The following is a 14,127-nucleotide window of genomic DNA, read 5'->3' as shown; positions in this document are numbered from 1 at the left end:
ATGGTGCATACAATCCTTTCGCTAACAACCAATGAAAGCAATGAACAAGCAAAAGCAGTTTTAAAGTTTTAATTTAACACTCTGTCATGTTATCTTGAAACTGGTGTGCCAACGAGTCCCTTGAGTGTAGCTGTCACTGCCACTCCCTCCATGTCCTTCTTTTATTTCTAGGTTGGCAACTGGGACCATTCCTCAAGGGACTGGATTTTCAGTTTCTGGATATCTAGATTCTAATCCATGTGTTACAGTGACCTGGAAGATTTAGATCTGGGCAGGGGCTGTGACGTAGTGGTAGAGCAGGTGCTCTTGGAACATAAAGTCACTGGTTCAATCGTGGCATCTCCATTCAATGGATCTCAGGTTGTAGATGTTGAGAAAGACCTTTCTATACCCAAGAACCTTGGACAGCCACTGCAAGGCGACACATATGGATCAATGGTATGAGTCAGTATAAGAAAGTTTAATGCATACATATATGGCTGCTGGAGAGAGCTGAGTACAGCACATAATATACATTATGAAAGTGAGAATCTCTCCCGTCCTTATATATGCAGAACCTATTCAAATATGTGCAAATTGTTTTTCATCATGCCCAGTTCCACATTCCTTAAACAATAGGAAAGACTCGGCATGAACAGCAAACATTATCAGTAATCTTTACTAGAATGTGTTTTTGGGGGGAGTGCTTTTACATGCAGAAAACAATAGCACAAAAACTGACTCCACGTATATATTTACAACCACTGTTTAGTCCTGTATTTTATGCTGAAGTTAATTAGAACAATTTCTGTGCAGCCAAGCACAAAGCAATCCACAGCAGCAGTAATTGTTATTCATTAACAATGTCTGCATACCCTCCCATGCTTAATAGATCTTAAAGCATACTCTAATCAATGGGTGTGAAATGCAAGACTGTAGCTAGCATATTATGTGCTTCAGAAAACTCAGGCACAAACACAGAATCAAAACACTTTATTCCAAACACAGAAGTTGCCTCTCTCATCTTTCTTTCAACTAACAAACATAGGTACCAAAATGCTTGCATTTTCAAAACAGTCAAGGCACGATTTTCAGGTTAAGTGACTTGCATAAAACTTTAAAAGCAATATAGCACACACAGTCACATATCATGTCAAAAAACTAGTATAATTGTCCCATCCAGAGATCCATGTGTCCTCAGATGTGTCTATTAGAGTCCCTGCATCCCTGCAATATGTCAGGGATGCAGGGATCCTTTATTTACATCCATTGAAACAAATGGGGCAGCCATTCTGGACAGGAGAGGTTCCTGCATACACTGGATCACCCCAGTTTCAAACAGGTATAGTCATATTTTCAGCGTGTTTTGTTTTTCTTCCTTTGCTGACAGAAACCATGGACTGATGGATGGAAGGAGAAATAAAAGAACAGAAGCTATCAAACAAGCAAATGGAGTACCTGGGGGGCCTTAAAGTCAGAAGGCAGGGGTGAAGTCGATTCCCTGGATCTTGACAGCAGTGAACATGGTGAACGGACCCTGGTAGGAGATCTAGGTTGCATTAATGGGGTCCTAGGTCTTGAAGATTGGGGGCAAGCTCTGTAGCTTGCATGAATGGAGGAGGAATTAATCTGTATTGAACGGGGGCTAACACTATAGTCTGAAGAAGTAGGTGAGGTAGAACCTTTATGAGAAAAAGGCCAATACCATAAAGGAACTGGTGAATGACCATTTAGATCCTTAGCAGAGACTTGTGGCATATATGCTTTTGATTTACAAGTAGACTGCAAAAAGTGTGGAGAGAGGGGGGAGTATTTTTCTGAAGTGGGTGAAAACATGTCCCGTTGGTTGCTAGTAGGGGTAGATACTGGATAAGACTTGGCGGTGAAAGTGGGAGAGTAAGTATGAACCTTCTTAGACTTCTCAGGGCCTCGATATCTGTGAGCAGGAGAACATGCCCTCTTTGAAGTAATTTGAGAAGTGTTTCTTGGGACATGAGGCGGTAAAGAAGAATTCAGCATCATTGGATGCAATAGTGGAGAGACAACTGCTTTTCGGTAGGTGGAAATGGTGGGTGACAAAGGATGTAATTTGTCAGGAGAAGATTTTCCAGCATCAAGATAACTTTTAGGGGACACAGATCTGGCTCTAGGACTGGACTTTGAGGACAAGGCCATGTGATTGGGTACATTTGGAAACACTGAAAGGTGATATTCATCTTGGCCTGGCGAATCAGACCTCACAGAATAATCTGAAGGCACTTTCTTGGGAGTTGGAGGCATTGTTTTAAACTTTTGGTCTATTGTGAGGGTCGAAGAGCCTAGGGAATTGGGAGAAAATGTGGCAGGACAAGATACAGGAGAAAAGGATCTCTTTGGAGAAGATCCTGACTTTAAAACAGCAGTCAAAAGAGAGAGCCTTGTTGGTAGAGGGGATCTAATTCCAGACTTTCCCTTGGAAGGTATTTGGCTGCAGGGATCGTTTACACTACATATGGTTGAGGAGGAACCATGACAGGGGGGAGAAAGACACTTCGGACTAGGTGATAACAGGTGTGTCGTGATGTAGAACGGAACTGAAGCCAATGTATTAAACCTCTTGGGAGGAGGAGGAGACAGGGTGTGAGGGGATGAGCTTTGAAGAGTCTCTGAGGAACTGGAAATCTGTGAAGAGGGAGGCAGATCCTTGCTTGGTAGAGGGGACTTGGTGGATTCAGACATTTTGTGAAGATTGCTAGCTTGGATGTTACGGGGTGACTGAACACTGTCTGAAAGGCTGTTAAATGAGAAAGTGGGTCTTTTCAGTATGGAAAAAGGGACACTGTAAGAAGCAGTAGACTGTAAGTAGGTAGAGGACTGATGTGTGGTGGATCCATTTGCAGACTGCCACTGGCTTTGGGATTCTTGTACAGAAGAGCCTTGGTGAAGAGTAAGAGCCAGATCAGGTTCAACTTTTAGGTTAGTTGGAGAAAGTGAATGGGTAACAGGTGATTTATGGGAAAGATGACCAGACGTAGACAGAGGAGAAGTTAACTGGAGGGAAACAAAGAAAAAGAAAGGTTAAAGTAGAGTAGAATCTGTGATACTCTTAGAAGTGTACCCCTGGTTTCCAAATTCATGACATTTGTTAGTAATAGCTTACTTTAATCACATAACTTGTATCTTAATTATCTAGCGTGGCATTTTGCTAAGTGACCATCATTTTATACCGAAAAATCCATGAGCATAAATTATTTGTTGACTTCTATTATTTTTATTTATATTAAAAAAGATATTTAGGATTTTTGATGTTTACTGATAATTTGTTTTCTGCAAAAAAATATAAAGCATTATTGAATGTTATTAACAGTTGCATGACATTAAAAATAATCAAATGTTTATCTTTTTCAAAATGCAAACTCAAGTATGGATTACACTAGCAAACACTTTACGGTGATGCCCCTGAGGCCCTCACTCTCTGGGAACACCCGTTTTGGGCAAGGCTTGGTTGCCCTTCTTCTGTACATGTGTACACCACACTGTGGGCCTCGGATAGATAGGAGACTGAATTAAACTGATATCAAGAGGCAGTGAGTCATGCTAAGGCAGAATAAAGGACAGTTTCACTAGCAATCATACAAATATCCACCCTAGGAGGGATTCGATCAAGGGCCTTTCCCCCAAGAACCTTGAAGCCCCTTGCGACGAACCCCCTTATTTTAGGGCATGAGGGGTTTGGTTCCTTTAACCTTTCTCAGTCTGGAGCAGGTTTATTTTCCACTGACACTGTCTGCCAGCCTCTGTCAACCCAGGAACCCACACAGTTCGTCCTTTTGTCAAAATCAAGCCACTTATTGTCTCTGGGGCTTTTTATGAACACTGCCTTTTTATAAGAAGAAAGTTTACTGTTTAACTTTGTCAGATATTGTCAGACACTGGGTGCGTTCAGATGGGGTGCTGAGAGCGGTTTAAACTGGTCCGGTTCTGATGCAATTATTTTTACTCTGGACAATCACAATCACATGGGAGCGTGTGTCGGGGTTTTTTTCCCCTTCTCAGTTTGCACATGCGCATAACTGTTCATCCGTGGAATTGAAAAACTTTATCCTCACACATACGCAGACCCACTAGGGAAAATCACGGATTTCACTTGACAGTTCCACAGAGCACCGTGATTTCACCGCTTTGACAGAAGACTTCCCTTTAAACCTTTCACCCAAAACTGGCCTCTTTGGGATCCCAAACTCAAAAGTAGTAACTGTTTAAATGTTGGTTTTAAAAACGCGGTAGTGGAGCGTCACTTATACGCATACCACAAACACAAAAAGAAATGGCAGCCGAAAAGCGGAAGTTTCTGAGCGGGGAGGGGGTTTAAATCATTGGAAGTGGCTTGACACTGGAGGAGCGATCACACAGGGGAAACTGCGGCTTTAAACAGGAGAGTTGAGAAAACACGACTTTGGGACCTGGTAACAAAATACTCCGGGTTAAAGGGGTTTTGAGCCAGAAACCAACGACTGGGAAAAGGAGGCAGATGTTGACTGTGTGATCGTGCATATAAAATCCGTTGCTGAACTGTCACTACCAGTGTTCCCTCTAAGCTGAGTTAGTGTGAGCTAGCTCACAGTTTTTTAGCCTCCAGCTCACACATTTTTGTCTTAGCTCAGAAAGGACGGCTTCAGAGCTAACTAATTTATGCAGTAGCCAAATTGCTTGCTCACAACTTTAATGCCAGTAGCTCACAAAGTAGAATTTTTGCTCACGAGACTCCACAGTATAGAGGGAGCATTGTTCACGACACCAGATCAAACACGACACCAGATCAAACTGAGGCCCATGCAACTTGGAACAGTACAACCAACTGATTTATTTACAAAGTCAGCCAGGAAATATATTTACAAGGGAAAACTTTGATGCTTGCGGATACGTAGTTGCAGATGGCATATTTTAGCTTTAGGTTAGTTCCTTTATAATCAGTCACTTCAGATGACACAGTACAAATTACTCTCTCCAAACTCAACCCTTATGCTGTTTTAGACAGCCAGTTTTTGTGTGGGTTTCTTAGGTACTCTCAACCTTCACCGAGAAATTCCTCTGCTGTGCCTTAGCTTGATCCTTAGACGTCCACTAGTCCAACAAACACTCTGGCCACACACTAAACCCCTAAATCAGGCTCTTTCTCCAGCAGGGTATAATTTATAAGGGAGAGGAATGTGTATTTCTTATTTAACCACTAGGAGCTTATTTTCCTGGTTAAGACTCCTTAGTTTTCACTATGGTTTTCATGTTTGGCTTTTCTCGGTTTCCCTTAATATTGGAAACTATATAGCTATTTCATTTGTTCCAACAAGATGTGTCAGTCCCCTGGCTCAGTACCAACTGACTACAAACCAACTGACAGTCTCAACTGTCAAACTCCAACTGTCAAGAGTTGGTTTGTTTGTTTGTTTTTTAATTTAGAACTCCCCCTTGAGTTCTGCATCAGGCTTACCTCACCACTGCTAGTCATGTGACTTGAAGGTGTCTTTGCTTGCAGGCTGATCTCAAGCCTGGAATCCGTCACACCCCTTTTCCCAGATCATTTGATCCTAACTATCCAGATCTCCAAACCAATATGCAATGGGCCAATTCCAGCAATTGCCTCCATATCTCAATGACCAAACAGGAAGATTACTACCCTTCCCAATCATGACAAGTACCTGGACATATCTAACGTCCAGATTTCCCCAAGGGAACATTCTTCATGCCAAAGGAGAACTCCCTACTACCATATAGACAAAGGATTTCTTTTTAAGTTCTCTCATCTTCGAAAGATTGCATTTTTATTATCCCTACCTTCCAGTGCCAACACTCTTTCCCCTATTCATCCCAGGCACAAGGCTATGAAGAGTTACCCCTCAGTCCCAACTTTTGTAGCCATTTTGGAACACATCCTCTTACCCCAGTCTCTCAGTTGGCCTCTTGCTTTTCCACTTCATGGACCTGTTTCTGCATCATCTTCCCCTGCCTGGTCAGTCTGATCCCCTGACACTGCTTCATCACCACTGAGGACAACCACCCCCCCTTCTCTCAAGAAGCAGGCTTGCACATCTTGTTTCCTCCACTTTTAGTTTTATTCTCCAAGTAGGTAGACAGGTTTTAATGTTGTATATATCACTATGCATTTTCCTTTCTGTAACTTTATTATTTTGCTCTACTGTATTGCTTAGATCAATTTGGCTTTTAAATAAAACTCCTTCTGTTTTTCTAAGTGTTGATCTGACCTTTGTATACACAGAGTAGATCCCAAGTATTGAAGTACCCAAAATACATGTTCCATTCTAGCAAGGGGATGCATTTGCACATTATGGCCCTGACATGTAGACTTATTTGGGTAACAATGGCACACCTAATTTGCAATGTATGCAAATTGTCCTGATAACTGGAATTTAGAGAAGGTTGTAGCTCAGTGGTAGGCCAGACTATGAACCTGTCCCTTCAGGGGGAGTACAACCCTCTCCAAGACAGACTGACTTCTCAGTTCTCAAGCAGCTTTGTCAGTGACCAGCAACGTCTCTATTCAGTCTCCATCCAGTCTCCATCCAGTCTGGATGGAGCTTCAGTTTATTGGCCCTCATAATCTCAGTACCATTTCTAGGTACCAGTTCAGGTCTTTCACAGACCCACCTGACACAGCTGTTAAGGAGAAATAGAGCTGGGCGTCATCTGCATATTGGTAGCACTTTACTCCAAATCCCCTCATCTCTCTCAGAATTTCATGTACATGTTAAACAGCACAGGGACAAGATGGAACCCTACAGGACACTATAGCACAAATACCATGGTGCTTAGCAGCACTTCCTTTTGGAATAACCCAGTCAAGCAAAGGCAAAATCACTGAAGCAGAGGACCACCTGTTAAGTATGCGGGCCGCCACCAGGGATCCACAGCTACAGTAAGGATCTTGGCTCCTCTAGACAATAGAAACCTAGGATCCTACTTCCCCCAGCATTCACCAATAGCCACTTTGGTGGGAAATTCAAACCCTCCAACAGGACTGGGTGTCTGCTGGGTGGGTGTGTATATAGTTGGCTTTGCAGGGCCATTTGTTAGTTCCAGTGTGAAGTACAATAAACGTGTGCAAATGCATGTCGTTGTCCGAGTTCTCCATGCGGTGAACCCAGTACTTTTCACCACCCACTCCCAACTCAACCAGCCTCTGCAGAAGGATATCATGATCAATGTTACTGAAAGTCTCCAAGAGAACCAGGAGAATCAACAAGAATGCACTCCCTCTGTCATTCTGCCAGGAAAGGGTGGCCAAGGCTATTTCCATCCCATACTGTAATGTATTGAAATGATTACATGAATCACCTCATAGGACTCCCATGTTAAGCTTCAAGCCAGACCAGGGCTCCTCTGAGCGAACTTCCTATTGGTCGCTTCGTAACAGCGACCAATCAGAACGATACCATTCCCTAGGAGGGAAAGACTCCCATTGGTCTTTATTCTAGCAATCTCATTGGTTGTTATTTGTAAATAGGCGTGGCTACATTAGCCCGGTTATGTTTAAAAGGAGCATAAGCTCCCACTGTTTTCTGTTCTGGTTTCTTACTGAGTTAGTGCTTGTTCGTTACTTCCAATAAAGCTGAATCACTTGCTGAATCACTGTACGAGTCCTTTGTTAGCGCGATCTAACAATTGGCGACGAAGGTGGGATGTTAGAGCAGGTAGGCAGCCCTGCGGACATCCACACTTCGGACTCGGAAGAAAGCGGGCAGAGCACAGCAGCCGATCCGGCGGAGGCGCCACCAGCTCCGGTGCCCAAGTCTCCCCCGATGGCTGGAAGCCAGAAGTTCGAGTGCTTCGAACCCTCCTCAGAAGACTGGGACTCCTACCTGTCCAGGTTCGAGTTCCATCTGGAGACCCACGACATCACCGATGAGGCGAAGAAACGAGCATGCCTCCTGAGTTCCTGCGGGAAGGGGACCTTCGACATAGCCAGGTCGTTGGTGGCCCCAACTGATATAAAGACTGTCACCTACGCTGACATCACGGAGAAGCTTAAGGCTCACTATTCTCCACAACCGTCGGAGATCGCCTGCCGGCACGCTTTTTACAAGCGGAACCAGGCCGGAGGCGAGACCATCGCAGATTTCGTGGCGGCCCTTCGCAAAGCCGCACGGCCATGTAATTTCCACAACGTGGAGGAAGCCCTCAGAGACCGTCTCGTCTGCGGTCTCAAAGATGAAAGGCTGCAACAGAGGCTGTTCGCCCGCACCACCCTGACCTGGGCAGTGGCCTACGAAGAGGCCGTGGCCGCGGAAGCAGCGGAGAAGTCCACGAAGGAGGTCCGCCAGCGGGTGGCAGAGCCCAGTATACACGCTCAACGAGACAGCGAGGGCGAAGACGCGGATGATGACGTCAACGCGGTTCGAGGCAAGCGGACCCCAGCGAAGACTACCAACGTCAAGCCTTGCTCCGGTTGTGGCGGGAAGCACCAGCGCGGCTCCTGTTGGGCTCGTGATGTCGACTGCAGAGCGTGTGGGCGGCGTGGTCATCTGGCCAGAGTCTGCAGATCAGCGAAGAAGGATCCCTCAACTAACAACCGGTCAGCGCAGAGGGGCACTCCAGTCAGCACCCAAGGCAAGACCCGTTCCTCAGCATCGGAAGCAAGCTGCCAGTTGACGGCGACCTTGTCGAGCGCATCGGCCGTAAATCGCACCAGCAGCCAGGGCAAGATCACCGTGACTCCACTCCTCGACGGCCGACCCTGTACAATGGAGGTGGACTCAGGATCGTCCGTGACGGTGATTTCTGCCGCGTCCTGGCGCCAGTTGTTCCCGAACCGAAGCCGGCGGCGGCTCCAGCCTGCGGGAACCAGAGTGTCCGACTTCCAGGGCAACCGAATTCCCTTGGCCGGACGGGACTCTGTTACTGTTGAGTATAAGGGGAAATGTGTTAAACTGTCATTCCTGATTGCAGAGGGAGACCGGGTTAACCTGCTAGGGTTAGATTGGTTTGAGCCATTGGGCATCGGTATTTCTGGGATTAACAGGATGTCTGAAAATAAATGGGGCATGCTGTACGACCTGTTCCCTGATGTATTTGCCGAAGGGTTGGGAAGGTACAAGGGCCCCCCGGTTGCGTTTGACTTAGATCCGTCAGTCAAACCTATTAGGTTGAAGTATCGGAAAGTACCTGTGTCTCTCAAACATAAGGTGGAAAAAGAGATTGACAAACTAGTTGAGCAAGGGGTTTTAGAGCCAGTACCATACAGCAAATGGGAGACCCCGATCGTAACCCCTGTCAAATCAGATGGGTCCATACGACTATGCGCCGATTACAAATGTACGATTAACAAGGCGCTGCAGCAACATTCGTACCCGGTCCCGGTAATAAGCCACATTTTGGCTTCCCTGGGGGGTGGCAAGATTTTCGCCAAATTTGACCTGGCCCAGGCATACCAGCAGTTGCCTGTCACCCCGGAGGCTGCCGAGGCCCAAACAATTGTAACCCACCAAGGGGCTTTTAAAGTGAACAGGCTGCAATTCGGGGTCAACGTAGCACCTGGGATTTTTCAGGGCCTCATGGAACGTCTACTAAGGGGGGTACCTGGCACAGTGCCCTATTTTGACGACGTGCTGATTGCGGGCGGGTCTGAACAGGAACTACTGGACCGGGTTAAAGAGGTCCTCAGGCGTTTTCAAAATGCCGGCCTCAGAGTTAAGCGCTCAAAATGCACGCTCGGGGTGGAAAGTGTGGACTTCCTGGGGTTTCGCATTGACGCAGAGGGAGTCCACCCCACGGATGAGAAGGTATCTGCAATCCAAAACGCCCCCAGGCCGGTGAGTAAGAAGGAGCTCCAATCCTTTTTAGGACTCCTGAATTTTTATCATGCGTTTTTACCGCATAAGGCATCAGTGGCGGCCCCTTTGCACGCGCTTTTGCACAAGGAGGCAAAATGGAAGTGGGGGCAGGCCGAGGAAAAGGCTTTTGTGGGAGTCAAGGAGCTGCTGACATCTAATGCCGTACTCACGCATTATGATGAACACAAGCTCCTGGTGTTAGCTGCTGACGCTTCACCGTTTGGAGTAGGCGCAGTTTTAAGCCATCTGATGCCTGATGGGAGCGAAGCGCCTATCGCTTTTTATTCTAGATCACTATCTGCGGCAGAGCGGAACTATGCCCAGATAGACAAGGAGGGTCTGGCGTTGGTAGCGGCTGTCAAAAAGTTCCATGATTTTATTTTTGGCAGACGATTTTTGCTGGTCACTGACCACAAGCCGCTACTGGGGATTTTTGCGCCCGATAAGCAATTGCCAAACATCATGTCCCCACGCATGCTTAGATGGGCGATATTTTTGCAGGCTTATGATTTTGACTTAGAGCACCGGCCTGGGAAAGCGATTGGGCATGCGGATGCCCTCAGCCGGTGCCCGGTGCCGGACATTGGCGCAGACCCTGCCCCCGCCTGTGAGGTCTTGGCAATTGAGGAGCTTCCTCGACCCCCGGTATCATCCAGGGACATTGCAGCACACACGGCCAAGGATAGCGTGCTGTCCCGAGTATTAAACTGGGTTTGGAGGGGGTGGCCGGTTGGAAGCGTTGAACCGGAGTTCGGCCCTTACAAAAGCCGTCAAAATGAACTATCCATTTCTAAGGGCTGTGTATTATGGGGGAACAGGGTGGTGGTTCCTGACAAACTCAGGACGAGAGTGTTAGAGTCGCTGCACGAGGGTCACCCCGGTATGGTACACACCAAAGCGTTGGCCAGAGGGTATGTCTGGTGGCCGGGGCTGGACAAAGAGATCGAAGAATGGGTACGAGGGTGTCCCAAATGCCAGCAAGTCAGACCCGATCCCCCACAAGCTACACCCCAAGGCTGGGAGTCATCTGGTAAACCCTGGGCCAGATTGCATATAGATTTTGCTGGCCCTCTCCAAGGGCAAATGTTCCTAATTGTGGTGGACGCTATGTCCAAATGGCTGGAGGTCGTGCATATGAAATCGACCACATCACTTGCTGTGATCCATGCGCTCCGCCGACTTTTTGCCACCCACGGGTTGCCTGACGTCATCGTCAGTGACAACGGGCCTCAATTTGTGTCTGAGGAATTTAGGCTCTTCCTCACGAGTAATGGCATACGCCAAATGACTTCGGCCCCTTTCCATCCGGCATCTAATGGCCAAGCCGAACGGATGGTCAGGACGGCCAAAGAGGCCCTGGGTAAAATGGACGAAGGGGACTGGAGCCAGAGGCTGGGCTCCTTTCTTTTGCTGCAGCACACCACCCCCTGTAGTGCTACAGGCCGTAGTCCGGCCGAATTGTTAATGGGGCGGAGACTCACGACCCGTTTGAACCGAATGCACCCAGACCTCACTGAAGAGCAATCCGAGCGTACCACGGCGCAACCGAAGGTGCGCATGTTTGAAAAAGGGGACAAGGTTTTCGCACGAAATTATGCAAACGGGCACTTATGGCTTCCTGGGGTTATATCCGACTCTGTGGGTACTCGAATGTATGTGGTGCAGTTAGCTGACGGTCGAATATGGCGGCGCCACATAGATCAGTTAAGGAGACGTTGGGCTAGGGACAGCGCTGACTCTCCGACGGCTGAATCCCCTGATGTCGAGTGGACACCCCCAGAGCAGGCGGTGAGTACCGAAAGGCCCGGTACTGTCCCCGAGTCAGGGCAGAACCCTGTGTGCGGGGCTGAAATCCCAGTCGAGTCTGTGCCTGATCCAGGCTGTAGTGAACCCCACTCTGACCCACAACCTTGTCTGCCCGTGGAGCCTGCACCGCTCCGCAGGTCCCAGCGTTCGCGGCAAATGCCGACTTATCTGAAGGACTATGAGTGTAAATACTGTTGGAATAACTGATGTACAAAGGTTGATTGCATGTATGTAAATAATAAAACAATTGGGATGATGGCTTAACTTAGGGGGGAGGAATTGTAATGTATTGAAATGATTACATGAATCACCTCATAGGACTCCCATGTTAAGCTTCAAGCCAGACCAGGGCTCCTCTGAGCGAACTTCCTATTGGTCGCTTCGTAACAGCGACCAATCAGAACGATACCATTCCCTAGGAGGGAAAGACTCCCATTGGTCTTTATTCTAGCAATCTCATTGGTTGTTATTTGTAAATAGGCGTGGCTACATTAGCCCGGTTATGTTTAAAAGGAGCATAAGCTCCCACTGTTTTCTGTTCTGGTTTCTTACTGAGTTAGTGCTTGTTCGTTACTTCCAATAAAGCTGAATCACTTGCTGAATCACTGTACGAGTCCTTTGTTAGCGCGATCTAACACATACTCTAGCCTGAATCCAAATGGAAATGGCTCTAGATAATCCATCTCCTCCAAGATTGCCTGAAACTGCACAGCTACTTCCTGCTCAAGAACCTTGCCCCAAAATAGAATGTCACCCACTGAGTGGAGTCCAGGGGTGCCTCCTTCAGGAGAGATCACACAATCCTTCTTTCAAGGAAAAATACACCCTCCTGCAGAGAGGCATTTATTACCTCCTGTACCCATTTGACCACCCCAGCCTGGTCAGTACCAACAACCATGAAAGGCAGGAGTCAAGTGTACAAATGGTGGGCCACACACTTCTGAGTGGGTTGTCCACTTTTTCAGTCATCCATATTAACTACAACTAGAATGCACTCCAATGGTATTCTGAGACTGAACTGGACCAAATGTGGAATTTAAGACGTCACGGATGTGAGCAATTTTATCCACAATATGCTTCATGAAAAACATCACAGCAAGCCTGTATGTTTTCCAGATCTACATTTTCAGGAGCCTGAGATAGGATCCCCTTCACAACTCTGAAAAGCTCCACTGGACAGCATTGTGTGGACTCAGTGGTAGCAGAGAATGGAGCTTGCTAGTCTCCCTTTCTTCTATTATGAGCTCAAGGCAATGTATATAGGATAGAGTTGTCAAGAGTCTCTCATTTAGGTACAGATCAGGTCCATACATATATTGGTTCAGAAAGGTGGCTGTGACATTTGAACCATGTCAGGAGAACTTTGTCCACCCTTACTAGTTCTATCTGTATGTCTATCTGTGGCTATATTCTGAATTGCAGCCACCAGGTATATTCCATATCCTAGTTTGGACAGCCTTTTCACAGGGAATGCAGAATACAGCTAAAAGACTTTCTTGTAGAGTGGGGATTTGAACCTAGCTTTCCCAGATCTCCATGCTAACCATTGCACAGTCTAAACATCAGCTTCGTATTGTCTAGAGTTGTACAAGCCTTTTTGGGGGGGGATAAGCCGTCTCACGATGTGATGTAAGAACATTTAGCAAGCGTACGGGTTGTGGGCACTTTACAGAACAGCACGAAATGTGCTTGCTTGGAAAAAAGATTGGCCACTACCCATATTACTGTCTTGCCCTTGCTGGGAGGGAGGTCAGTGATAAAGTCCATAGATATCACCTCCCAGGGCTGGCTTGGAGTGGGTAGTGGCTGGAGCAACCCGGGAGGCTTTCCGGGGTGAGGCTTGCACATAATGCAAGTTTGGCAGGACTGAACAAACAAGGAAATGTCTGCAGTAGATGTAAAGACGTAAAGTTTTCAAATAGCCGAGATGTCCAGCTAGTTTAGCTCCATGTGCTGCTGACATGACCTCCCCCTGTAGGGCAGCCAGAAGGTATAGTCTATGTCCCTTGTACCAGCAACTGTTGTCTGGTTTCTCCAATGACCTGTCCCCCTCCACTTCCCTGGCATCGCCTTCAGAGAACGCCGAGGCGAACTTCAGCTCCCAGCATTCCGTGTTCTCCCCCCCTTGGGCCTTCGCTTGGCTACGTGTGGTGACAGCTCCACCCAGTTGGGAAGGTGTGAACATAGAGTCTATGATGCCCTCCCTCTGACTGTCATGTTGGGGGAGGCGTGAAAGTGCGTCAGCCAGGGAATTTGCTTTGCTCAGAAAATGGTGGAGAGTGAATCTGAACTTAGAGAAGAAATCTGCCCACTGCAATTGTTTGGCATTTATGTTTCGCAGAGTGTGCAGAACTTCTAAGTTTTTGTGATCAGTCCACACTTCAAAAGGCACCCTGGCTCCCTCCAGCCAGTGTCTCCAGGTCGCCAACGCCAGTCTAATAGGCCCCACTTCTTCGTCCCAAACAGACCAGTTATGCTCCGTGGCATTGAATTTTCATGAGACAGTTTGCCCTCTTTC

The 14,127-nt window shown here is 47.2% G+C and overlaps 1 protein-coding gene across 3 annotated transcripts in view; it reads right to left on the bottom strand.

Annotated features, from left to right (window-relative positions):
• MLIP (muscular LMNA-interacting protein) overlaps positions 1-14,127 on the bottom strand; it is a 121,798-nt gene that overhangs the window by 46,518 nt on the left and 61,153 nt on the right. For 2 of the 3 annotated variants that reach the window (XM_015423986.1, XM_015423987.1), the window contains exon 5: positions 1,438-3,009. The exons of the other annotated variant lie outside the window; for it this stretch is intronic. In XM_015423986.1, coding sequence (XP_015279472.1) covers positions 1,438-3,009 — 1,572 coding nt within the window. The remainder of the gene's footprint in view (positions 1-1,437; positions 3,010-14,127) is intronic. 3 annotated transcript variants of the gene reach the window in all.

This window comes from Gekko japonicus, unplaced genomic scaffold (genome assembly GCF_001447785.1).
Source record: "Gekko japonicus isolate JY-2015 unplaced genomic scaffold, Gekko_japonicus_V1.1 scaffold391, whole genome shotgun sequence".
NCBI lineage: Eukaryota > Metazoa > Chordata > Lepidosauria > Squamata > Gekkonidae > Gekko > Gekko japonicus.
This window is presented reverse-complemented; position numbering and strand designations above follow the sequence as displayed.